At 39.2% G+C, this 27,872-nt stretch overlaps 1 protein-coding gene across 5 annotated transcripts in view; it reads left to right on the forward strand.

Annotated features, from left to right (window-relative positions):
• GRID1 (glutamate ionotropic receptor delta type subunit 1) overlaps window positions 1-27,872 on the forward strand; it is a 484,393-nt gene that overhangs the window by 181,959 nt on the left and 274,562 nt on the right. For all 5 annotated transcript variants that reach the window (XM_053983939.1, XM_053983935.1, XM_053983936.1 and 2 more), the window contains exon 3: window positions 12,228-12,512. In XM_053983939.1, the coding sequence (XP_053839914.1) occupies window positions 12,228-12,512 (285 nt within the window). The remainder of the gene's footprint in view (window positions 1-12,227; window positions 12,513-27,872) is intronic.

A 27,872-nucleotide genomic window follows, 5' to 3' on the forward strand; every position in this document is an offset into this window, starting at 1 on the left:
TATTCTTACCATGTGAAATGAAGAGCCTCTGTGACAAAAGCCCCCCTGAGAAATCAGCTGATATGTCTATCCAGGAGGTAGTTCTCCTGGTTGCACAAAGTAGTTTCAGCCTGTGAGGAAATAAATTAATTGGATTTCATAGTAGTTAGTTACTGAGATGAATCAGGTCCAAAATACTAGTGGTTTGTAGTACTGCGTGCATAATTAATGCTATAGAAAGTGCTCAAGAGCTGTGTAGAGCTCAGGTGATGTGGGGAGGGGCAAGGTGTTTTTTGCATCTATGGTATGTATTTAGACAGAGATCCTTGAGTGAACAAATGTGTTCTGGCCTAAAGCTCATGAAATTGGATCTTTGGGAAATGGTTGTTTGAAGTAAATTGGGAAGGTTGGCTAGCTAACAGTAGCCATTGAGTCTGCAGTGTTAGAGCTCTCAGGAGCTGTACCTTCATGATGTGTCTAGGGATTTAACTTCAGAAGGCAATGCCTCACTTTTGGAGAGATTTGGGAAACTTTAAAGGCCCACAGTGTCAATTGTACAGGTCATTATCAGTCAGACAAGAGGGTAATGTCCTGCCAGGCCTGGGTAGTGATTCCCTGCAGCCCTGTACCTTATAGTCAGGTTGCTTTAAGAAAACAATTCAGTGATTATGAGAATAGATGCTGTGAAGAATGTGACAATTTAGCTGATGTATATAGCATATGTTCTGGGCGAGACAGTGATTTTATAAAGATGTTGTGCATAAAAAGAGTAGACATCAGAGTATAGCAGTTATACAATGACAACTGAAGAAAGCCCACCACAGCCCTGCAGGGAATACCATGGTTCTTGTCAGGATGTCCAGGCTCTCAAGCTGACACTGTTCTGTCTGTAACGTCCTGCTGTAACTTGATCTTTATCAGTCTAGGATTTGAGTGTTTCTCACAGTAAAATTCCCTAATGCTTGGGACAGTGTGAGGATAGCAAGAAGGGTCTAGATGTTGTGGCTTTCTAACATTTGAATTTTTTTTTGTACTTATGACTCGAGCATTTAATCATAATAGATCTTCTCAGAAAGTCTGTATAATCCAATAATGAATGCCTTTATTGACAAGCTGGTGACCTATGAACAAACAAACAAAAATTTCTAATTTGTACTGGTTCCTCTCATTAGAAATTCACTTTTCTAATAAGTCACATAATTTTTTAACTGGTAAAAAAATTGGTATTTGAAAGCAGGAACCTTCTCTCACCTACTCTTCCCTGTTTCAAGATTTGAGGTGCATCTTTCCTTTCCTCAAACCAATCTCTCTGTGTGCCCAGCTTGAAATTAGGTACTAGCTTCTTCGTTATGAGGTTTATCTTGTTAGTTGAAGCGTTTTCCTTCCATCTGTGTTAAACTCGCTGCATGAGCACTGCTTATTGGTGTTACAAAGCCCTGTGGAAACAGATTTAGGAAGGTGCAATATTGAATTCCTTACTTGTCCCCACGTGACAGTGCTTTAATAACTGTCTGTTCTGACCGCAGTGCAGTAGTGACTCTCTTGGTCTTCTGTAGAATATGTTCAAATGCACCGGTAAGAGGACAGGGACAAAATTATTTTGGTTTTAGTCTGTGACTAAAGAAAGCTACCTGAAGGTGTTATATAATGAGATTATATGAACAAAAACATAAAACATAACAGCCAGTTAAGCATTCTTAGCAAAAAAGCCTAAGCAGCACCTAATAAGAAATGTAATATTTGTGTATAGGTCATGCCACAGGGTTTATGAGTTATCCTGTATTATCTATCCCCTCTGACAATATATATATTATGTATATATAACATAGTTACTTACATCAGGTGCAGTTGAAGGAATTGTACAACAGCTGAAAGTAGAGCCTTTAAGGGAAGCAATATCTTCCTGTAGAATGTGAGGTGTTTTAAACACACATCTTTTCTATGTGGCTTCCTCTAGATGAGTATGAATTTGTGTTTACCATAGAGTGACTTTCATGTGGAGAGAAATCTTAGGTGCAAGTTGTAATTGGGCTGGTTTTTAAACAACTTTTAATAATATAAAGTATTTTGCGTTTCTCTTGGTTTGAGGTAAGCCTGGGGGATAACCCAGAGTAATACCTGTTTATCCCCGGAGACAGAGGGTGACATAGTTAAAAAAAAAAAGGGTCTGGTTGAAAATGGGAAAAACTTTCAAGAGGTCAGGTCTCATTTAAACATCAAAATGAGAGGCCTGGTCTTGCAGCAGCCTCTGGTAAGGAAGCATGTAAATGTTGAGACTTTTTGAAGTCTGCCCTCAGGTTCACAGTGGGAACTACCAGGTGTTAAACACATTTGAACAACTGGCTAATTTAATGTATTCAGATGAGAACTCCTGACAATTTGTGAATTTTGATGTTTTCCCCTGATTTGTCTCATGCAGAGCTGAAGGAGAGAGAGAAATTCAGAGTAATACTCCAATAATTTAAAGTAGCTTTAGTAGGTGTTAAAGTTATATGTGGTGTCTGAAGTTATTCAGTGGCAACTGCTAAAAGGAAAACTGGAGAATGCAGATTTGCAGTGTTTTAATGCTACCGAGTTTATAGCACTGGACAGCCATGGGATTTGAGATCTGCAAGCAAAGTGGTTTTTATATCACAAATACTAGTGCTGAGTGAGGACAGGAACCTTTCCTTAGTAATGAGCAAAAATAATTTTGGCATTTGTTATGTCTTTCGTGAGTGAGGAAAGGAGAAAGTGTTCCTTTTAAAGTTGATTTTAGAAAATGACATAGCAGCTTTAGACTGTTGCTAGGCTTGGGATATTTGCATAATCTTTGAATGCAGTTGTAAGTATGTGATACATTGCAGAGATCTCTCAATAGATCAACCCCTAAAGCTTGTCGATAAATATATGCTATAAATACATCCTGAGTCACAGCCAGATTCATAAACACTACAAGTCTTTCAGCAGTTGGCATAAATAAGTGAATGCTGTTTAGATAAGTGGGCTCCTTCACCATGGCTGTGCTTCCCTGGCTGTGTGAAGATTTCTGGTGTCTCCTCTGCCTTATGTAATATCGCTGTCCCCTTTGCTGGTAGAAGTAACAGCTGTGGGAGGGGGAAGATCATAGATGGGACCATAAGGATAAGTTTTAGGGCTGTGCATTTCTGGAGCTGCTTGTTGGAGTATGGAACTTGCTGTCTGTGCATGAGACAATGGTGTAGCCTCATATCATTTTGCTTCTGGTAATGCAGCAGCACTGACAGCATTGTGTGTGCCCCAGAGTCTCCCTTAAAGTCTGAGGATGTAAAGTGCCACTTTGGAGCAATGCTTGGGGTTATTTGACTTTTTTGTTTTCAAGTAGGCGCTTTAGTGAGCACAATGGTGGATTGGGAAGGAGATCATGCGTCAGTGTTTTGGTTTGCTTATGATGTCTACGTGAGTGGGAGTGTGCAGTGCGTGGCACGTGCTCCTAATGTGCTGGGGAAACAACAGGAATCTTTTGTAGGTAGTGCTGAAGCAGTGTTGAGGAGGCTTAGGCTGGTGCTCATCCCTCCTGCTTTCAGCTTAAGGTGTGATGCAAAGGGGAAGAGTCTAAGCCTCCCCCAAAAGGGAAGTTTCTCTTGGCCCTATTTGTGCATAGGTCTCTTTACACAGGCTGGCAGGGCTAACGTGCTCCTTGGTTGTCACTGCTGCTCCACATCCAAATGTGCTCCTCAGTACCAAAGAATTGGAGATTTTACCAGCTGATCTGGAATTGCTGTGATTGACAGCTTTTTGTAGATGGCAGAGGAGTGTTTTCCTTTGGTGCGTGCTCCAACTGAGCCTGAGCCACACTGACATTGAAATAATACTCAGTGTGTACAAGTAAAATAGTCCCAAAGGAGGCAACAAAGTCAGGCATCCCTGCAGAATGCTAATGAAGGTGTAAAAAATACTTCTGTGTCATTGATTTGTCATGAAAGGCAGGTGAAAAAAGCAGAGGGTGAGAGAGTGCAGCTCATTCTGTGTTGAAGGGCAAAAGAAAACATAATTATTGAAGAACTTACAAAGAACAGAGATCAAATATGCAGTGCTCAGAAAAGCAGTTATGTTCTGTGAATAATTGAGATGGTTTGCAGTTAATTCTACCTCAGAACTAGTGTTGAAGGGGAAAAAGAAAAAAAAAAATCAAAGCTGATTCAGTTCCACCTAGTGCCTTAAAATAGTATTTTGATGCCATTGTGATTAATGTGTAGTTCTGTAGAACTATGCACTATTCAAAATTACCAGAAATGCTTATTCACATTTTTAATCATGCCAAACTACAATTCCAAGAGCAAGTCTTCACTAATGGAGTTACATTTTGTTGAGAAAACAGAAGCACGGTTATTCTGTACCATTGAATTTCTATTTTAGCTGCTTATGGCTCTTTATATTATTAATTAAGAAAACTAGAAAAAGTTTAAATTCTGGGATGTTGCACATCCTTAACCACTCACAGTGGTAAATTGCTTTAATACCTACATTATGCAGTCCTTTCTGGTGTGGTCTTCTAGATGCACCCACCTGCAAAACCAATAGCAAAAATCAACTCTAAAGCAGTTAGAAGGCTGTTTGTGCTCTCAGAGACTTTTACTTTCTTAGGAGGAGCTAGAGAGCAGTGTCAGAGCTGTCTTTTGGAAAAACAAGGCCATCTCTTATCTGTCAGCAGTGCTCTCAATTGATGCACTTTTATCAGTGGAGTGTGCTTTTTGCTGATTTCATGGCAGAAGCTTCTCCACACAAAATGCAGTGTATTCAATGAAGATTAATCCAATGACCTTACTTGGAAAACAACTGGTGTATTTGTTGACCACTTGATGGCATCACTCAGTTGTGCAGAAACTAAACTGTGTTGTCAGTAGAGCAGTGTTACTTGTGCTTGGAGTTTTATTTTGACCATCAAAGAGTGAAGGGAGTTATTAATACACTCCCATAAATTAAATGAAAGCCACAACTCTAGTTTTGATCATTGTTTTTATTCTCTTGTATATTACTTGCCATTTTGGAGTAATTTTTTGCATAATGCAAACAGAAGAGTGATCTAGACTGCCCCTCTTCGTGCTCCTGGTTAATTTTTCAAGGATGGTAGTTAGTGGTTTAGTGGGTTAGTTCTGACACAAAGAATATTGTCCTGCACAGAAATGGCTTTTTGGTTTGCCTTTCCAGCAATAGTTCTTTAAATCTCCAGTTGTTGCAGTTAATGTGAATGCTAGGGAAAGGATTTATGCAGCTTTGGTGTTCATCATAGGTCCTATGAAATGAAAGCATTTTGCAGCCTTCATACCAAAAGCTGTGTGTGTGCCAGCCAACACTGAGAGTGTACTGAAAATGCTGAGCCAAGGGGCTAACGGAGCAGACAAGGCACAGTGGCAATTATTTAGATATAAAGGACACTTCTGGTAGTGCCAGGGGAGCTCTGAGAGTTTGCACATGCTGAGAGTTGGCCCCCAAGACATCAGGTTGTAAAACACAGAGTGGAAAGGAAGCTGAAGATGTAAAAACTGCTTCTCTTGAGCAGTTGATGTCACTGAGCAGTGACAAGACCCCTGTTAGTGCTCTGAGCCTGGAGGGATGGAGCCAGCTGCTGACCCCAGCACCTTATTCCCTTATCCATGCTCCTTGAATAATGGAAAAACAATAGAAAGACTGCCCAAGAATTGGGGGATGACCTTTAGAAGCAATTTTCCCATTTTTTTTTGGCAAACATTTTAAAATCTTCATGCTGTCCTTGCTTTTGAGATGTTTTTCAGGTGCTGCTTTGTCAGAGATATTCTGGCATAGTGTTTATTTGAATTCTTACATGCACACACTAATGTATGAATGTACTGGTACATCTGTCCTGCCCTTTCTCAGATAGAGAAGAGGGAGGAGGGAATATTGTTCTCAAACATCTTATCCAAAAAATGGACACGCCTAAGATGAAGCACTTTGGGGTTTTGGTTGGCTTGATTATTATTTTTTTTTAACATAACCACAGAGGAGAAATTGTGAATTTTCTTTCTAGTTGTACAATGCATTTTGTTTTGATAATGGAGTAGGAAATATCCATTTTTACTACATATAAGGTGATACAGCAATAAAAGTGCTACATAAAAGGTTTTTGCTGTCTACCTTTGTTATCTTTTCTCTATATTATCAGTCATTATGTGACAAGTAACTGTAGCTTCGTGTAGATTTCTTAATAAAAATAATAAATTCTTTGTTATTTGCAGAAACATAGTGTAAGTATAGAACATAAAGGTAAGTAAAAGCCTACAGAAATGAAACAAAGAAAAATAAGCTTATTGCTGAGTATCCAAAGGGAGAACAACTGCACAGCATGTCATTAAGTGCAAATTATACAAATTCATTATGAATTGCCTTTCTCAGTTAAGGAAAGAAGCTGGAGAATAAGAAACATCATAAAATGTGAAGCAAGAAACAAATTACTCTTCAGAAAACCCCATTTAGTGAAGCATGAGGTTCAGTGAGTGCTTAGATAACTAATTTTAATGTTGTTTTTAATACAACAGTAATAGGAGTGAATCTTTGTATAAATCAATATTTTTAATAGAAGCATTCTCAGTGATATAGATGAGATTATTCTATAATTTTTTCTGCCTGATCAGCTAGTTTTGCACAAAAGCAATAAATTTTAAAGGCATTTTGAGGCCTAAAGAGGAGCAAGATGTAGATAACTAACAATATTTTGCTATTTTTCTGGGTGGCTGAATTAGCTGTGGGCCTGTGCCCTAACTTTATGGAAGTTTCTCATGTACTAGAGCAGAAACATTCAGGTTTTGCTTAGATACATGTGAAAACCCTTCTGTGGTTTGTTATTTTGGCTTTTCCTGGAAGAATTGTATTATTATCCACTTGAGTTTGAAATATTGCTTGGTGGATGCAGTCTTTCTCCTTGCCATCATTGTCTTGTCTATATAATTTCAGTGCTCTAACACACCTCCTAGAAGGAGTTTTTCCATTTAATTTGAGATGCTCTCTGTGGGCATGTTTCCTACAGACTTTACATCTTGATTCAAGACACAATTTTATGAACTGATACATTTTTATCTCCTGACTCTTGGTTGTTCTAGTGTTTCACCCCAAAATTTTACATGTATCTGTGATTATTTAGAAATTGGCTAATGAACCAAATTATTAATGAAATTTTATACCCATAAATAATACAATAGTTAATTTGTATATAGCATATGACATTCTGCATCTGCTTGCTAGTTCAGTTGGGATCTGCTAACTGTACATTTTCAGCAGATATTACAGGCCTTGATATTCTTATGGAATATTAGGATTTAGGTTCCCAAAAATCTGGTTTTCCCCCAGAATCTGCTGTGTTTCATACTTTGAAAGATAAATAATGTGAAAAGTTAGTTTTCTGCCAAATTGACTGAGGAAGTAGTACTGAGGCAAGCATGAAGTCCCTTGTCTCAGCAGGAAGGTGGCTTTCAAACCTAATCACAGACACTTAAGTGCCAACTTAGTTAATCACTTCATTGCAGATTAATACAGCATGTCTGAAGTTATCTTCCTTCCTTTGACAACCTTTCCAAGCAAAAAGGCAACAGCCTCTCAATTTTCAGACAGTGATTTTTTTTTTTTTTTTTAATGCAAGTTATTTGTGATTTGGATGATTGTTCATTTGCAGTGCAATAAAGCTTTCCTAAGGGTTAGTCAAACTGAAAAAGAATGAAAAATATTCAACTGAAAACTTGAAGAGGATTTATTAAATATGAGAGGGTGTCCAGAGTGGGCAGGATGGTGATGCCCAGAAGTGAGAGACAGAAAGACATGGAAATTTGAAGAGGCAGTGTGAATGCCAGTAGGTGGATATACTGTTAGAGCTGAAATTACACTGGCAGCTGCTCTGTTGATAATGGAGGAAACAAAGGAAGAAATTTCTACCCTTTTCTGATAATAGGAAGTCACTGAAAGGGAGACTGAGAGATGGTCATGTTGTCACATTGCCAGGGGCAAGATAAGTTTCTTTTGGAGTATTTTAATCCCCAGTGGTTTGGAGAGAGAGGGATTTAATTACAGAGATCTGAGATAAAGCTCTTAATGCAAATATCCCCATGAAGATGGTGCCAAATCAGGATTTTGCCATCTGCACCTGTCTTCATAATTAGGAAGTACAGGAAGCAGTGGTAGAAATGAAAGACCTGAAGGATGATTGCAGCAAAGCAGAAGTCTTGCATTGTCTCATGTGCCATGAGGAGTCCCGCTGATGAGAAAGGTGGTGTGGATAAGGCAAAGTCTGAAATTAATAGCTTCTTAAGTGTAGTCTTAATGGATTTAGAGAGGTGGTCTGGAGTTAGAGATGTGGGTCACAGAATGAGAGAGTTTTGTATCTATTGCTATGATGTGAGAATAAAATTAGAGGCAATAGATGGAGAAGAAAGCAGTATTTTGTGAAATGCTGATGGAGATAACAGATAAAGATGTTAAAGTGTCAAGCAGATGTGTAAAAGGGGGTCTCTGAAAACAGACTTCAAAAGAATAGGTTAGGAAAGCTACTTCACCAAAACAATGAAAAACAGGGTTATTCAATAGTTTGGGAAACTTCAATGATATCCAAGAATAAGCTTGAGAGATGGTCTGTTGATAGAGGCCAACACTGAAAAAGCACCATGACATGATTTAGTTGGCTCAAATATTTTAATGAAGTTTTATTCTTTAGGTATGATGATGTTCATATTTTCATCATGTTAGACTGCATATTTCTTATTGTATGGTTTGTATGATGTTGGTATCTTCTTAAAATGAAGTTTGATGGTGATAGTGTAATTCCAGCACAGTAAACTAATATCTATTTCTGTTTAAATAGCAGTCAAATCTGGGGCAGAATTACCAGAACATTTCTGCCCTTTCACCTGTGGAAAAAATACTTTAAAGGCCTTATTTTATAAAACCTAAGTAAAGATATCTGCATCATAAAGAAATATGGAAGTATTTTAGTTAGAAGATGATTAAATGTATATTAACATAACTACATTAGTTGAAGATCACTGAAGTTCTCAAGGTGTTTTGATTCCCCTTTCCCTTATGTTCGTAGTTTGATGTGGACCAAAGCATTTCAAATCAAATGTATTCAGCTTGTAAGAATGTCAAGATCAGGGTTATGAAATTTTAATGCAAAAATCGCAGGTTCTTTTGAATGCTTATGAAATTGCAACTGGTAGACAGAATTAGCCAGTCAGTCACAGAGCCAAAGATATTTGATTGTTGCTGCAAATCCATAGCTATTGTGAAGTTAAACAGAAAATTGCATCTCTTTTCTGTGCAGGAAATTCTAGGAATGTGGGGGAAATAGTAAAAAAAAAAAAAAAAAAAAAAAAGTGGTCCACCAGTTTTCTTCCAAGATTGTGTAATCCTCAAATATTCCTTTGCTAAGGAATTTTGAGATGCCTTAAGAGCTAACAAGTTTTTTAATGGAGTCTGTTATGCTGTTGTTCCCCATTGTGTTACTCGTGTAAAAAGTAATACTTTCCTTTATGTCCTCAAAGCTTATTCTTACCCTTCAGTGCAATAATTGTGGAGAGGTTGAACTTCTTGGAATCCATTGTATTTTTGTATAATGAAAGTCTTCTATTAAGAATGACATGTTCTCTTTCATGTTCTGTAATTTGAGTAAAGAAAGCAATTCAGAAAACAAGAAACTTTTTTTTTTTTCCTTTAGTCATTCCAGTTTTTATTGCCTGCTATCTCAAAACAGAGGCAAGAGGAGCACACATGTACTAAGCAGCATATGCTTTCAGGCAGAACATAATCAATTGACAAAAAATATCAGAATGTGAAACATATTGACTAATTCTTCAATCTAACCCATGGACACAAACTACAAAACACTGGGAAAATGCCTCAGCTGAAATGGTCTTTGCTGAGATAATTCAGCTGTGCTTGGTGGGCTGTGCTGGGAGATAAGGGGGCCCATTTGCTGTGATCTGTTGCCTCTCTAGTCTTTCTGCTGTAACAAGCAGCAGCTTTTGGTTAGTGTCAGCCACTGAATGAAGATTTTTCTTGTTGCACAACTGGTGATCAGCTCTGAATTGCACAAATAAGTGACTCTCCGAATGCAGCCTCCCATCAGAAAGGGCTTTGTTTTTGTCTCCTTCTGTCTTGTTTGCAAGTAAATTGTTCCTGCAACAGCCCCGTGTGGCTTGCTGCTCTCGCCCTTGGTGACAGCAAAGCTTGCTGGCTGGTGATCTCTGCAGGGGTTTATGGCTCAGCTCTGCTGTTCTCTCCCTCTGTTCTCACTTCTCTGTTCCCTCCCCTACTGTGACTAAATAAATTACCTGTATGACATGTTCGGTTTTCTCTGGCAAGAAGCCTGGGAAATCAAATCTGTTCCTGAACCTGGGTCTCCCATTTGGCAAATATAATGCCTCCCTGCTGTTAAATCAGGTCAGCTCTCAGAAAAAACAAAGAACAATTTCATATAACTATAATCAACACAGAGTAAATTTAGATAATGCAGCTGACATATGTTTATTGTAAAGGCCATCAAGGAAATAATTTTAAAAGCTCTTCATCTTTACTGCATCAGGATACATGTTGAACATTCTGTGCACAGAGAAGATCAAACATTTTCTTTCTGTTATCCCATATCAAAGTGAAATATATCTATTTTCTGTCTGGTCTAAGAAGATTTTTGGTGGCATGGTTCATTGGTTGTGTGAGAAACAGTTATATATTTAATTATGGGGACTTTATGTAATTAATATTAGTTGATGCTTAACTATTAATTACTATTGATTATTCATAATCAACTTCCTTTGACTTTCTGGCCTCTGAAAGTGGAGATATACTTAAAAGTGTTTGGAGGAGGATAAATAAATGCTTTTTAATAGATTGTGTTCTCTTTTCTGCTTTTCCACCAGAGATGAGGCAGCAGGTCACCTGTGGCAGTGTGGCTGCAGTCCCACAGCCCGTGCAGTCTCCTTGCAGAGGGAAGCACCAGCATGGGCAGCCTCCCCTCTCCAGCTGGAAGCTGAATTTCCTGCTCAGCTCTCTGGGTGTCCCGGGGGCTCTGAATTGCACCCCAGAGGCTCTTTTTACATACACTGTTAACGAGCTTGTGCAGACTGCCCAGGGCTGTGGAGCATCTCCAGTCCCCTCTTGTCCAGCTTTCTGTGCTGGGGGAGCAGAGCAAGGGTTTCCTGTGGGCAGGCTGTGCTTGTGCTTGTTGGGGTCTGAAACAGCTGCTGAACGCCTGAGCTTGCCCCCAGCCCTCTTCAAAGGTGGAGCAGACAGCTCCTAGTGCCCCTGGGGGACCCTCAGGGCTGGTGCCAGACTAACCTTGGAGGGTCTCCTGTGCTGAGCTCCCAGGGCCAACTTTGCTGCCATTTATTCGCTAGAGTTAGCAAAAACCAGCACCCCTGGCTGCCCTGTGATCCTACAGAGTCTTCTCACCACTACTGACTGAATAGGTGCTGAGGGCTCTGGCTGGAAATATTTTCTAACTGCAGCTGAATATCAGGTTGCCTGATCTAGAGAAGTCCTGCAAAAACATGACATGTGTGGTGACCTGAGCAGCAGAGCAGACTGCCCAGGCCTCTCCACAGTCTGTGTTTCAAACTCAGCATGAGAATAATGCTTTATTCTCAAAAACAGATGGGGTCAAATGTATATGCTGTGTTTTTAAATGATACGTGCTTTTCCAGATCTTTTTAATGACAGCTACAGTGTTACTAATAATTGTTTAGTCTTTCATGAGTTGTCTTGGTTCTAAAGAATGCCTTTGTTATTTCTTCAGTGCTCTGAGACACACAGTGAATGTTTTTTATCACTTTAAAAATTCCCTAAAATCTCTGCTGTATGAGGCAAGTCCTTGGAATGGAAATTGCTCTTTATTGTCCAAAATCTTCATTCAGTGTATCCAACAAGGATTAAGGGGTTAAAGCAGTGAAATGAGTTTTAAAAAATGGGAAATCAGTTCCTGCATGCACCAGGACTGACCTGAAGCAAGGGCCATAATCTCCATCCACATCAGCTGCTGTCTCAGGGACTGACAGTAGTTATGTTATCTGTCCTCAACTTTGGCATACCAGGACAGATTGCAGATACCATCTCCTACTGTAAAGGTGCAGGACCTAACTCTGAAAGGCTTCGGCTGATAGCGCAATAGAAATAATTTCAGCTCTGTGTTGATGGCAAGGGCAAAACCTTCCTCGTTCCCTTCTTACCATCGAGGTTGGCCGAAGGAATTGCTGAGCTCGTTCAAACCCTGCTTTACGTCTTGTCTTCTCCAGCCTGCGACCTGATGACCCTGGGGATCTTGGCCCTGGTGACGTCGACGGGCTGCGCGTCGGCCAACGCGCTGCAGTCGCTGACGGATGCCATGCACATCCCGCACCTGTTCGTGCAGCGCAGCACGGGCGGCTCCCCGCGCACGGCCTGCCAGCTCAACCCCAGCCTGGAGGACGAGGAGTACACGCTGGCCGCGCGCCCGCCCGTGCGCCTCAACGACGTCATGCTCAAGCTGGTCACCGAGCTGCGCTGGCAGAAGTTCATCGTCTTCTACGACAGCGATTACGGTAAGGGAGGGACAGCGTTTCAGGCGCTGTTATGTTCGTTTCTTCTTAACTGGGAGGTGGGGAGGGAAATGTGTAAAGGGAAGGGTGGAATATGGCATGCTGGGTTTCTCACTGACAAAGGAGAAAGCATTTCAAGTGGATGCAGGTCTTTGTCTTGAAGGAAAGGTTGCTGTGAAGACTAGTTCTCAGAGAAGGAGCAAAGTTGCTTAGCAACACCTACCCAGACAGACAAAGTTTGAATCTTCTCACACTTTTTCAGTAAAATATTAATCAAGTGTTGACATTGATCAGCAGGGGTCACATTGATGTGCAAGGAAGTTCAGCATGGTCTCTACCTGTTCCAGAAAATGGTTTCTATCAAAGCTGAGTACTGTTCTCTTTACAAGTAAATTTTCACAATAACTGTTACTTTTTTCACATGCTTCCACACACTATTCTGTATCTAGACTAAATTTCACAGTGATATTCCTGGTGTTAAACTGAAAACTAGAGTTACCATTTTATCTAAATCTTATGCATTTCCTTCAGCAAAGTTCTTACTTTGAGCTCAAACTTGAGGAACAGGAGTCTCTGCCCAGGTACCTTATGATAGGTGTAAAGGATAATAAACCCCCAAATCTCTCATCATGCTGGGCTCTCAGAGGGAAAGGGAACTGTGTATACATTTTTTTATATTCCCCCCACCCCTGCTCAACTGATATGAGCACTGTTCCATATGTTTAACTCATGGTACATTCAGCACTCCTGTCTTAGGATATAGGATCTGTAACGGGGAAAATAAATCTTCTATGGTATGTTTTAAAACCGTATTAATACTTTTGCTTTAAACTGTGACGCATAATCTTTTGACGTGGTGATTTACCATGAACAGAATATAAAAAAAGCAAACTTAAGGTTAAATCATAATAGGGAAAAATTATCTTATGCATGTCTATGCATATAGACATGCCTATGCTTATATAGTTTAGATTGTATACATCTTCCACCATTGCAAAATAAATCTGTTTGGATTCTCTGAATTCTGAATATATTTGGATTCTCCTTGATAGTATATACTATCAGATTTTCAGTGGCAAGTTAGAGAGAAATAGCATCTTTGGTTTTGAAGTTTGGTTAGTCCTGATTTAAAAATCTCCAAAATCCAAGAAGCAGATAAATGAACAACCAACAATTGAGTTTAAAAGAGTTCTAAAAGTCTTGGGTGCAGATTTCTCTTCTTAGTTGCTAGATAGTTATTTGCTGTTTCTTTAACAGGAACATTGAGGATGATAAGGATGGTTTTAAGTAGGAAATCAACTGAGACTCTAACATCTTTTTAATGACATAGAATTGTTTTAAGCATGAGAAGAATTCCATGATGCTTGTAGAGCTAATCTGTAGGCTCAAAAATCTAGTAACCCAGAAAAGAAACTGTTCTGTAATTATTGTCCTCTGTAATGCTTGAAGAGTGAATGATTTGAAAGCAGAAGTGCTTTTGGTGGCCTTGTGGTAGTGATGAGAATGTTGCTCTTTAGCAGAGGATTGGGTTTAAAGAGTCAAAATTATTCCAAGTTATTTCAAGAATGAAGGGGGAAGAAATAATCTTATTAGAGTGTCTTAAAAACACCCCAGATGCTCGATGTGCAAACTGCTATTGCCTATTTTCCCTACTAGCCTATCTGCTTACTGAACTATGGTATCCCTTATTCCAGTGATGCATCGGTGTTTCTGTGTCTTTTTTTTCTTTTTTTTTCTTGCAAAGGCTTAACACATCTCAGTAGCAAATCCTGAAGCCCTTAATTCACATACCTCTAAATTCAGTTACGATCAAATTTATCTTTTCCATTTGGCACAGGCTGTTTCAGTAAGACATTAAGTTTATGAAAGATTGCCCCAGGCATTCTGCTCCCTCCAACGGGGAGTGTGGTGTGCATTGCAACTGCTCTTTCCTCTCCTTCTCCTCATGGATGTGACATCCATCTTATGCTAATTCCATTAGAATTATTTTTTCATAAGAATTTGGTGGGAGGAGTTTCCATAAAGAAGCCAACTGAACCTTGCCAGATCTGGGTGTGGATTTGTGAATAGAGGATAAATAATCCACTTCCCAGGATATTGCATGCTGAGCTCCAAAACATATGCCTGGCTCCTGGGGCATGGCCCTTTCCTCAGCACTGAGCTTCCACAGAGCCCTGCTCCTGCTTCTCCAGCAGCACCTCCCTGCCCAATGGGCATGAGTTCCCTGCTGGCCATGATGAGGGAGGTGACGTATTTGTGACTCCAGAGGGTTTCCAGCACTGGGCTTTGGTGGTTTTCTATAATAAGTGGTCCTTCTCTACCTGGTCTCTGAAAGTTTCCTTGAGTAGTGTTTTAATTTGTTCATATGCTGGTTTCTAAAGGTCCTTGGTGTCCTCCTTGTGGAAACTGGCAGATTTTCTGAAGACTAAATAGCATTCTGTGGAAAAGTAATGGACTTGGCTCTTAGAAACACAGAGTAGTTTCTCAACAGCCTAACAAGCCCCTAATATTCTTGTGGTTACAATAAAATATGCCTTTTTTTCACACTGAAATGACAGATAAAAATGTCTGCACAACTTCAGTGAAAGGATATAGTCCTTTACATAAAATGCCTTGAAGTCTTCAACAAGAAATCGAGAGATTCCTACTGAGCTGTACCAACAGGGGAAAGATTGGTGGATGATTATCCATTCAGTTCCCCTGCATTTGCACAAGAAAAGATAGAATTTAATACAGATATTGCCTCTTCATGATTTAGCCCTTATTTTTGCACTTCTCTCATTTGTGGTTTGTGTGTGGTTTCAGAAGATGCACAGAAACCTATTCCCCATTGATCACACCGGAAGGTTGCTGTTGCTGAGACTGACATTCATTTTTTGGTGAAAAATGCCAGCTGCCCCTAAGTTTGCCAATGGCTCTCAGATGCTGCTCTGTGGAATCAGGTCTACCCAGCTGTAAAAGAACTTGCAACAGAATTCTGATCTGTTATGTCATCCTAGGAAGGTTCAGCTGTGCTGATGTATTTTGAATTATATTTTCCTCTACAAGAGCATCTTTTGTGCCTCTACATATATTGCAATAATGTGCACATGCCTGCTGGGAAGTTTAATATTTTATTTTGCTGACCTTCTGGATGTAGAAGAATCAGTAGTCAAACTTTCTGGCAGAAAAATTGGTAGTGGGGAAAGTTTCATAAAGAATCTTACCAAGCTGTAAAATGACTATCAGTTTAAAGCACTGGGTACCACCCACCAGAAGATGAGGTTGGGAAATAAACAGTTGAAACTGTGCTTCTAGGATGAGCAAATAAACAGATGTGTGGTAAGAGGATGGATTTGAGAAGGGTTTTGGGGCCTGGATGTGAAAATGAAAACAATGAGGCATATTAAATCATATTTCTGAAGAGAAATGTGAGTAATAGCTATGTTTTCAATAGATTAACCTCACTACTGAAAAACACTTCTTATCTCTATAGTTAGATTAGGTCTTTGCTTTCTTTCATACATGTCTGAATATCTATATTACAAAATGTAAGATAAAATAGGGTATTTTATACATCCACTTTGTCAATGAAAATGGTGTTAGACCTGTGAAAAGTAGCTGTAATAGTTTGTTCTTAAGTTTTGGTGTCAATAAGTGAGTGTTGTCTGCTGAAGAAAAGTCTTGTATAAAGGTTTTATAGAAAAAACTTTTGAAGAACATTTGACCTTCCAAACTGAGCTATGAAGCTTGGTTCCTATAGGAGAAAAACCCCAAGGCCACAGTTTATTGATTTCTAATTTTTTTTTTCCCAAGATTAGAGGTCTATTCTTTTTCTGTGGTCCTGCATTAACTTTGAATGCTACTTGATCAATCTTGCTATGTGGAAGGAACTTAATTTTCAATATGACTGGTTTTGTGGGAAGTTGTTTTTCCCACAGCAATTGTGTGACAGTTTCATTTCTGAGTCCTACCTGTCATGATTGTAAATTACAGGAATTGTGCTATTAATAATTTTACAATAAGATATTGGTCCTGGAATGGTCTGCCTTTTGTCAAGATCCCTTTGTGCAGGCTGCTACCCTTCCATTTGTTAAATTTGCAGAGGAATATCGTAATGAAAATTGAGAAATGCATGCATTTGCACAGTCCACGTGGAGCACTGCAAATCGCTTGTGATGTGAAACATTGACTGTCACAACAAAAAAGAAGCAATACAGAGCATTTGCACATGAGCTATTTTCACCTTACATGCTTTAAGTTTTCTTTTATCCTTGTCTGTTTATAACAGAAGTTATCTTCCGCTTTCTGTGTTGTGATTTCAGCTGCCGGACAACCACTTCTGCATCACTGGGGCTGCCATATTTCCAGTGAGCACACCTTGCTTAATATAAGTACAGGCAATCTGACACCTGAGGTGTTGAGCCACCTGCACATGTATTGGTAGGTGCCTGTTGAGCAAATCTGACACTACCAGGAAGTGTCTGACTTGTCCTGCATGAGCTGGGTTGATAAGAGTTTGCCTGTGTTATTAAAAATACCTGTTTTTTTCCAGCTGGTTGGTGCATCCCAGCTGGAACTGTTGTGGAGAAGCTTGAATTGAGATTGCTGTTTTAGTAGAAAGATATGTAGATTTTAAGCAGCCAGCTGCAGAGAAATGTAACTTCTTTATGCTCATCAGTCTGCAACAGCAATCACTTAGGGAATCCCCAGCCATCTCTGCACTGATGCTGCTGTATGAGGTAATAAAGGGGAAGGATGGACTGGGGCTAAGCACCTTTTCACCCAACAAGGAGCAGAATTGTCTGAGTATTTATTCTACACAATTTCTGCAGTACCTAGTTATTCAGGCATAACTGCACACTGGATGTCTAGTTTCCAGACTAATATAGAATCTACCTGGAAAAAATGAAGACTTTCCAGTAAAAAGTTGGTGTCTTTTAATGTATGATCATCATTGCAGCTACGGAGAATGCCAGGAAAGAAAGAACTCAGCCAAGTTCTCCAGGTCCAACAGGGAGTTTGTGATACCATGGGGTAGAGAAAAAAAATTGACCTTTTGACTTTTACATTGAATTTGATCTGGAAGCTATTGAAGAAATGGAATTGTGTTATCCTTGAATCACTTTTCTGACTGTAGCAGCACTTAAAGTAATTGGTCTGCTTAAATTAAGCATGGATTTTTGTCATTTGTGATGGTATTTCTTTTTATTTGGTAATGCATCACAGTATGTAACACCAAATGTAATTAAAGGAAGTAAATTTCACTTCCAATTATTACTTTTACATTACTTTTAATACTTGGATTTTTAAGGTATATGAGTGTGTGTGCTAATAGCAACAGAGAGATTTCCCCCTCTCTAATCCCCATAATTCCTAGCAAGGTATGGGAGCATAGGCAGTGGTTGTTTCCCATAAAGCATATTAAATGCTTCCGGGACAATGCCTGATGTGATATACAAATGATCTTGAAGTTATGGTACAGCCTTTATTCTCAATGTGTATTATCACAGCTTACCTGTAAACTTCAGTGGTAGCAAAAACTAGTCAGAGATCTCTGAACCAAGAGTTTGGGCAGTTTCAGGCATCTTGTGTCACTCAGAAAGTCAAGGCAAGTTCAGGAAATAATTCTGAGCTTTCAAATAGTTTGAAAAAATGTTTTGCAGAGAGATGATGCAAGTTCTTTTAAAAAATTCAAAATCCCCTGGACTAACACTTTCAGAACAGGTTTGCACTCTGTATTCAAAATAGATATTTTTAAAATCACTTGGTATCTTAAAAGATTTCAGAAGTCTCTGAGTGTATGCTCATGAGAAAGGGAAATGAAAGGTGTTATTAGAAGCAGTTTTGGACCAGTTTTTCAGGTCAGTCATCTGGTCAAAAGTGATTATTAATCTAGTCCTGAAAGCTCTCATTGCTCATTCTTTACTGTCTCTTTTTAAACTTGTTTCATTTTAGTGACCAGTCTTCAGGATCAACTTTGTAGAATCTAGGGGGTATTGGTGATTTTGTTTTCCCCCCTTTATATTCTGAAACAGAATAATACAGCACGCACTGTTTAGAGAAAGGGCAACTTCAGCAGCCTGGAACCAGAGGGTGCAGATGAATTCATTTTGGACAGAGAGGTCTTTGAAAAGTGTAGCTGTCATCTGTAGAAGGCCTAAGTTCTTGTCTTTCTTTCCCTGACTGATGGTAGATAGAATCTCTTGAGCTTAGACCGATGGCATGAAGCTAAACAGTTTGTTCAGGTGTGTGAAAAAGACAAGGAGATATGTAGGGATGATTTGGTGTGCTTGAGCTGGGAGTCTGAGGACCCCATTCCAGAAGGGAGTCTCTTTAGTTCAGATTTGTTAGGGACTGAATGCTTACACATCCACTTAGAAATTATCGGATTAAAGCATAGCTGGAAATTGAACAGAAAGGCTGAAGTTTGTCCTGGAGGATGTATGCAAGGCTTCAGGCAGTGACATCATTCTGAGAAAATATATTCAGATATCTCAATTTGCAATGAGCTTTGAATAAGTTCCCAATCCCTACTGGCTTTCATGAAAGTAGTAGGGGAGAGGATTCATCTGTGTGTATACATATATATGAAAACACACATATGTATGGATAGATTTAGATACAGAAATGTATATAGATAGATATTTATGTAATAATTTCAAGAGAAATAGTAAAGGAGTGTGTCTGTTTATATACATGGATGTGTATACACTTGTGTGTAAATGTGTACATGAGTCCATACACAGAATCAAGTAAACGTATTTCCTCTGCTCCTTTTGTGCCTTTGCCCAGTCCCCCAGTAATCTTTCTGATGCCACTATGGGCAGGACTTCTTTGGGTTCCTGCCTGTTTGGAGGTTGTTTCTCATTTATTTTACCCAGTTAAGGGTTGATGTGGCTTCCCACCACTTCCTTCTGTTTTCCTTATTGAGGCAGAAATCCCCTTCCTTCTCCTTCTTACATTTCTGTGCTTTATTTATTTATTTTTTCTTATGGCTGAAACTTTGTGTGGGTTTGCTGGCTTTCTTCAGCACCCTGTCCAAATTGTTTTTAATGTCTAGCTAGCTGTCCACAGCTGCACAAATTTCACCTCCCAGCCAGACATGTGCAAAGGGGGGCAGAGTTTTGCTCTTCATTGAATTGTGCTGTGTGTGCCTTTTATACCTTCTGCACTTACCTTCTCTTGTATTTAATGTTTGGATCTGGTGCTCTGAGAGTTATTTTAAGAGTGATTTCAATCATTTTAGGAGAAAATGCATCATTAGACTGTAAAAATTAAATAAAAAGCAGAGGAAAAAATGCTTCAAAGTTTGGATTTTTCAGAGTCAGAGCCCATTACCAATGTAATCTGAATGTCTGAGTTCTATCGGAGAGTGATTTAATATTCATCATCTTATTATAGCATTTGTTTAAGTGGAAATAATGCATTCTTTTTTTGTGTACAAATTGAGTAAATAGGATTAGTCTCACTACTGGGGAACATTGAGTCCTACAGAAATGCTTTTTTAATATTGGCTATTTTGTTTTAGTGTCTCTTGGTTTAGTAACCAAGACTCAAACAGACTGTTTCTTATAAAGCCATATGGGAGAGTTATAGAGGGCTTCAAGAAAGAGACAAAAATTGAGCTGGGACATCCCTTGCAATAATTTAATTTGTTTTTCCCTGTGATGGGAGAGCACTAAATGGCAGCAGCTACTGTCACACTATTTGGAGACAGTAGAGTTCATCAATTTGGAATGTCTAATGGGATCAGGAATTATTGGCAGTCCCCACTTCATTGAAGCATTTAGATTGGAAAAAGGCCTTTAAGATCATAAAGTCCAAATATTAGCCATGTCCCTAAGTGTCATGTGTACAGGTCTTTTAAATGCCTCCAGGGATGATGACTCCACCAACTCCACTGCTTCCCTGGGCAGCCTGTTCCAGGGCTTGGTGACTCTTTCAGTGAAGAGGTTTTTCTTGATATCCAATCTAAACCTCCCCTCATGCAACGTGAGGCCATTTCTTATTGACCTCTCACTTGTTACCTGGTAGAAAGATGGACCCTGCCTGGCTGCCACCTCCTTTCAGGTATTTACAGGGAGAGAAGAGGTCTCCTGTGAGACTCCTTTTCTCCAGGGTAGGCACTCACAGCTCCCTTAGGTGCTCCTATAGCACTTGGCTCCAGACTCGTCAGCAGCTGTGTAAACCTGTAAGCACTGCACAATGTCACTCAAGATCACCTGCTCCATGGCCTTCCCTGGCACCTTCCCAGCACCCTACCTCATCCATCAGCAACAATCAAACCTTGGGGTGGATAAGTCTTCAGCTGTTCCATAGCAGATGAGGAAGGGAATTCAGGACTGTGATTTAGTGCTGGTGTGTGTTATGGCTGGCTTGAATTTCATTTCCAAAGTCAGAGTGATTTCTTCTGCTCTGCTTCTGCCACTGTTTGCTTATATCAACAGTAAAGTGTCTTCTAGCAAAGCATGCATGGGGAGCCAGGCAGGTACAGAAACTGTGCAATAGAAGAATTGTTATGTTTATACCAAAAGACCAAGCAACATCCAGTGCCTGAAGTACAAAATGCCTTCCTTGCATAACGGGCCATAACCCAGTGATCTCACTTGTCCTAATGCAGTTCCTCAGTAATTCTCAAAGTCATTTTGCTTTGGCCCGCTTGCATTAATATTTGACATTGCCATTAACAGGAATTAAGACATATCTCATCTTCCAAAAGCCATATAATAACGTTGAGGGAACTTTAAGAAAGGAATAATCCATTAACTAGGACCAACATTTCTCTGTAATCACCTTTCTCCTTCAAATGACAGAATCTTTACAGGAAGGAATTGTCATTTATTTTTTTCGTAGGGATAATAAACCCTCCTGCTGTGGAAGAATAATTAAAGGTCAAATTCTGGCATTGTATTCATGAGTCAGCACAGCCTGAGCACCAACACCTAGCTGGACACCCCACCAGGCCCTTGTGGTGCAATAGAAATCTTGGCTGAAGGAACAGCGGTGTGCTTTTATTTTCAGTGAAGATTTTCTCTGTTGCTTTGCATTAAGGATGGCTTTGTAATGATTGCCTTATGTATGAAAGCATATATGAGTGCATCAAATTATTTAAAGGTAGTTTGGACCACCCAAAGTGCGCTCTACCTATTTAGCAAGGAGCATTTGGTGACATACTGTGGCTTTGCTGTATAAAGAACTATCTGCGGGAGTCTTTGTGGTGCTGTATATCTTTTATTCTCTCCCATCTTGTGCAGCCATATAAGTCTGGACAAGCTGTAATTAAGTGAAACAATATTTTATGGTACTAAAATAGGAATAACAAGGGCAGCCTTGCAATGAGAAGGGTGGGAGGTGAGCAAAGAGGAACATTTAAAATGTTGGATTATTGGCCAATTAGTGGGTTTGACTGAGTACTCATGACAGGTGTATTTAAGTTTTCTTTACCTCAAATCCTAATTAAGTCATTGGAAAGAAAGAAAATTCCAAATTACAGTAGAAGAACCTGCAAGCCCAGAGACAAGTGAGTTTGGCAAGTTCAGCAACACCCAGTAACCAGATACTGGCTTCAGGGAGATGTGACATTGGTGTAATGGCAGTGATGACACTAGGGGCTGGAAGTGCTTTTGGGGGGAATCTCAGACCACTCTCTTCCTGTTCAGATTCCTATTATTTAGCCAGTTCCCTTTGGATCTGATTTAGACAGAAAAATAACAAATTAGTTGTAAGCGAAGTCTTGAATGTTTTTTGGTTATGCTAGATAAGAGTAAGATGTTTAGGGTCTCTTCAGACAGATGCAGCAGAAAGGTGTTTGATGGTTTCTAATATGCTGTGCTTGAATAAAAAAACCAACCAACCAGTTAGTAGAGTGGCAAGATAGAAAACTACAAAGTTAACAATGAGATTTGTCTGTTTCCCTTTGTGGGCTTAGCTACAACAAAGATGGTAGAGTGGTTTAATTTCACTAACTCAACAACGCCACTGCACTTTAAAAAAAAAAATCACCAGTGTAAAAATTAGCTATAAGCTTCACGTGTGGGTGGAAGGAGAGAAGGAACTTTGTTTTTAAGACTGATATCTATTTTCTAGTTTAAGTTAAAGAATCTGGACCGAGCCAGTTTAAATAATAAATCTTAAATATTTATTACTTTGTTTTTCTCAAATTATGTAAAAGCTGATGTGCCACCAACCTGAAAAATGAGTGAAAAGTCTCCCTGAAATCCAGATGTTTTTCTAAATTCAGTATGTTTAGGAAATACAGGTGATCAAGGCAAGAGAGAGCTCCAAACTCCTGCTGTGCAAAAGGTTGCACTGTGAACTTGATTGCAGACTCTTAGATGGCAAAGAATTCAACCCAGCAGCAGCAGGTGCTCACTATGGTTTGACACCAAGGCTTTCCAGAAGAAAAGGGTCTTGCAGAGTATCCAAGGGTTACTAGTACTAAAAGCTTTAATCAGCCGTTGTTAAACATGAGGTAGTCCAAACATGAGACACAAAGTCACAGGACTAGTGAGTGCTACTGCTCAGGAAAGGGTTTGTTCCCAATGTTCCAGTGTTTAATCCCTTTTGTGGGCTAATTAACCTTCTGTGTTTCATCTTCCTTAGCTGATGTCAGGAAGATAGATTCGTTGTTATTCTTATATTGTATCATGGATTGGAATGGAGTAAACCATCTCTACTAGAGTTCCGAAACCCTGAGTCTACAGTAGTTATTGTGATGGTATAGGATCTGCTAAAAATATTTTAATTTAATCATGGTTAATGCAACATCTAACTTTTTGTTCATGTTTTTAAATTCCTCTGAAGATGGACTTTTCCCTTGCTTGAGACTTCATAAAATTTATTAATCACGTTATAATAAACCAAACAAATTTGAGACCCTTTTGCTGCAGAGGTAGTGCCACCTGAGGGAAAGGGACATCCTTAAAAAACTAATAATCACCTCAGGCAGGGGGGAGTATTTGAGGATCTCTTACCCTTTGCAGGAGAGAATTGCATTTTCATACCATGTTTTTAATATTAATATATGAAGAAGGATTACCCTTGCTGTCTAGTAAAACAGCAGCTAATGAGATATTTGGTTTTTAATAATGATGGAAGTAAGTGTTAGACAATCATTTGGGGATTCTGAATGATTGTTTAGAAAACAAAAAGCCTAGTTGAATTTCCTCCTAGTTGTGGTCACTGCTGCTTTTCAGGTGTTGCTTCAGCAGAAATCTGTAGAGACATATTTTTTGTCATGGATTGATTAGAAAATGAGGAGGTAAGAATACCTATGGTTTTTGCATGTGAGTGAGAGTGATTTTGGAGATGTTTAGATCAACATGCTCCTGAATGTTCTTATTTGTGTTACCAATCTAACTGAAAAAAAAAAAAAAACAACTTGATAAAAAATATTGATTTGAGTATTCTCTTTAGCAGAACACAGTAACCAAAATAAGCAGCTAAATGTTTTTTCCCTTAATAATGGTTTAAAGACTGGAAATTGGCAAGCGAATGGAGACCTGTGGGGATATATGCAAATAGCTTTGTTTTCCCATATGTCTTGGGTGGGAGGATGGCTGCTTTCTATTTAGCTAATTCTTTATGTGTTAAAGAGCTGTGGCGCTAGGGGAAAATATCTTTATTTATTTATTTAAAGGAAAAAGAAAGACTCTGATAATGATCTGAAAGAAGTCTTTAAACATTAAATGTTTATTGCTGTTAATTACTGTGGTAATTGTATAGAAGTGGTAATGTGTGATAGTAATTGCTAGTTTATTTTTTTGAAACATGTTAATGCATCCACAAGTGAGTTTTCCATTAGAAAATCTTGTGTAGGATGTAGCCATGTTGTCAGACACCAGACTCTGCCCACAGCCTGTCTCATGGTGGGGAGTCTCTTATAGAACTTGACTGACTTATATGAAATATCATATGTTTGCAATAAAATTAAGCCCAAATAGTCATTAATCTTAAAGACCACAGAAGCTGGCAAGATGCTTCATCCCTCTGCTTTGAACTTCAATTGCCAAGGAGAAGTAGTTGGAGTTTCAGTGTCAGGGAGATGACCGATTTTTATTGGCTTTTAAAGCAATTTCAGAGCTTCATCTACAGATTGTTTTGCCTTTTGAATACATTTTTACCAAGATCCTTTTAAAAAATGTGACAAGACTTAATTTTACTGAAATTTTAGGGATTCTTCCATACATCAGTTTAACCCGTCAATCAGGTTTACACTTGTGGCCCATAACCTTCCAGTTACCACATGGTTTGCAGCAGCAAGCAGTGTTTGCATCCTTGTGGCTTTTCCACAGCTTTTCTGTTCAAAATGTTCAGGTCACAGGTTATGTATGTGGTTTTGATTTGTTTGCTTTTAAAAAAGTGGCTAACATTTATCACAAACACGGTTAATGGCTGTGGTGAGGGTTGAGCTGAAGTCCCGCCCCTTAATGTTTCTTACAAAAATGTCAGTAACAAAAGCCAAGCCAAAATCTAGTTGTTCACACTTTTCACGTGACTCCTTTCAAAGAAAAGGTGGTGTGCCCCACTCTGTCATCAGTTTTGAAAAGAAACTCTGAGTATTGATTCACAATAGGGGTTGTATTTGTTAGCATTCCTGTTGGAGAAGGCACTTCCTCCTCTCTTTGACACCGTGACCCAAAGACTTAATTCGGCAAGAGATTATTGAACCAATGGGGATTTTCTTCTGAACTACAAGCTTCAGGAGGGGCCCCACTGTACTCGCAGGCAGTTTTGTTCTCCTTGTATTGAGGGTGAGGAAGTGAGATCAGTATTTATTAAGTCTGAAAGTGGCTTCTGTGTTCATCTGTGGTTCATCTGACAGCCATGCACTTTGCAGTTAGTGTTTCTATTTAAGGTACAGGCTTTGTCTCTCTCCTTGCTTCACACAATGGGGAAATGGAACCATCCCTATTAGAGGTAATTGGTAAAAAGCCATAACTACTGCCACACTATGCACTGAGGTTTATATCTCACTTTACTTGCTGAGGCTGCAAGTCAGAGCTTGGAAATGATTTGCCTTCTTCCCTTTGTAATCATATGCTGCTTCTGAGGCTTCACTGGAATGCAAGTTGTGAGGACTGGGTTATTATTCTGTCCTTTGCTTGTAAGCTTTTCCTCACAATGGGAAGAGCTCTGGAGTCATTTGGGCAACATTAATTGGGGGCTAATCAGGAGCTGGTTGTCTTCCTTCCCCTGCAGTCTGCACAACAGACTGTACGGTGGCACGGCAGCTAATAAAGCAGAGCCAGCTTTTTGGGAGAGCTCTGTTGATTTGGCATGTCTGTCCTTACAGCTGCCCACCCACTGCTGAGACTGACTGGTGATGTAAAGGGTAGGAGAAAAACACACATGAACATATGTGCTGAGACTATTTCAGGGGGCATTTTTTGTGTTTTTACTCATGTCCTCATGCTGACACCAAGTGTTGTCACTTACTGCTCTACATATGTGTGCATATATATGTACAAATGTGTATGTCTATGTATAAATGAAGAGCAAAGACAGTTTGTGCTTGTCTTGATCAATGTCACTTACCTGTAACCTGTAATTAGAAATTGAGCTTTAAATACAGAGGTAGCATAAATACAAAAAAAAAAAAAAACCTTGTGGAAACAGTAGCTTGGTTTAGTACATTTAGACACATTAAATGGGAGAGAAAATACAAATTTCTTGGTTTTTTTTTGTTTGTTTTTTTTTTTTTTTTTTGTTTTTTTTTTTTTTTGTTTTTTTTTTTGTTTGTTTGTTTGTTTGTGGGTTTTGTTTGTTTTTTTGCAAATCAACATCTAGCTTTTCAGGCTCCCAGGCAAGTCAGTTTTATGAGTTGGAAGGTAGGAACTAATGCATAACACTCAGTCTTTGTAGGAGCATACCTTCATTGAAACCGCACAATTCCTTGTGCTACTTCCCCTGCGTGCACACAGCACAAAAGTGAGGTGTGTGTATTGTCTTTGCAAGTGCACATGCTAAAAAACCAACATGGAACCCACTGGTAATGAGTGCTGCCTGTACTTGTTAGAGCTATAAAGGTTTTGAAGTCACAGCTTTGTTTCCAGGTAACCCTGTTACCTTTGTTTACCATTTTGCTTTTCAGATTTAATTTGTTGTGTTTGGTCTCTCCTGAAGAGTGAGTGATTTTGGCAAGGTCAGGTTTTGTTGGTAATGTGATGTTGATTTGTGAACCAAGTATGTGGCAAACCCAGTGGAGTTGTGTGTTTGAGTGCTGTGAGCTGACTGCCTCTTAGTATTTTCTTCTCTTCTTGCTTTTCCTTCTCTTGCTCTGGTGTTTCAGACGGAAAGTGTAAGATTTCCATCACACCACACAGTGTGCCAGGCAGTCTGTTGTCAGGGGCTTCCTGAGGTAATGCTGCCTTCCCCATATGCTGGATGTATGAGGTGTCTTGTCCCTGCCACCTCCCTGTTCAGTCAACACTCTGTTATTAATGGATGATCAAACTGGGAGGTGCAAGGAAATCCATGTTACCCGAGGTAGCATTTGTGCTTAGGCTTTGCTGAGAGCTTCTGAGGACTGAGTCTGATAGATGTGGTGTTGGAAGTTAGCTCCATTAGCTCCATGCATATTATAATTAAAGTCAGGCAAGCTGATAAATATTGGAGATGGTTGGCTGTAAATCCTGATGATAGTCAAAGTAAAATATGTTCTAACTTACATAATACTGAAGTAAAATTACCTGAAGGACTTGTCTCAAGGACAAATTCAACTTTATTTTAAGGATTAACATATCTCTTAGGTTAAATTAAAAGACAAAAATTAGATGTGACGTTAAGATGTTTGAAATTGTGAGAGCATAGAATGTTTTAGTGTGAATTTAATAATTTTGTAGGATTTCAGCCTGAATGTCTGTATGTTAGAAGAATAAGAGCTGAGTAGACCATGGAGGGACATTTGCTTTGCTGCACTGGTCTTCCTGCTTGAACACTCTTGTTTACTGTTGGCAGCTTAAAATGATTGATAATAAAGCCCTCCACAATTTTATTTCTGTCATATGTAGTGTTTGATATCACTATTAAGGCAAGTGACAAAAGGTATACAGGCCTGAAGAGATGTAAATGTAATACAGCAGTGAGGCTTTCTATGCTAGTACCCACTCCCTGAGACATTTTGATAATTGAGAGCTTGTTTCTGCTTTCCACTGTGTATTAAAGTGGTAATAATTGCATAATCTCAGTCCTATCATGCCATATTAATTTTGAGTTCCCATTGTATTGGTTTCTGTTTCATTGTACCCAGATGCTTATATGGCAAACATTATGACTGGGAGGTAATTCTGCCTTAGGGTAATGCTCTTTTTCTCTAATGTCCTTGTATACTGATGATTGAAAGTTTAATATGTTTACACCTAGAGGATTCCTGCATGAAAG

Source organism: Vidua macroura, chromosome 8 (genome assembly GCF_024509145.1).
Source record: "Vidua macroura isolate BioBank_ID:100142 chromosome 8, ASM2450914v1, whole genome shotgun sequence".
Taxonomy (NCBI): domain Eukaryota; kingdom Metazoa; phylum Chordata; class Aves; order Passeriformes; family Viduidae; genus Vidua; species Vidua macroura.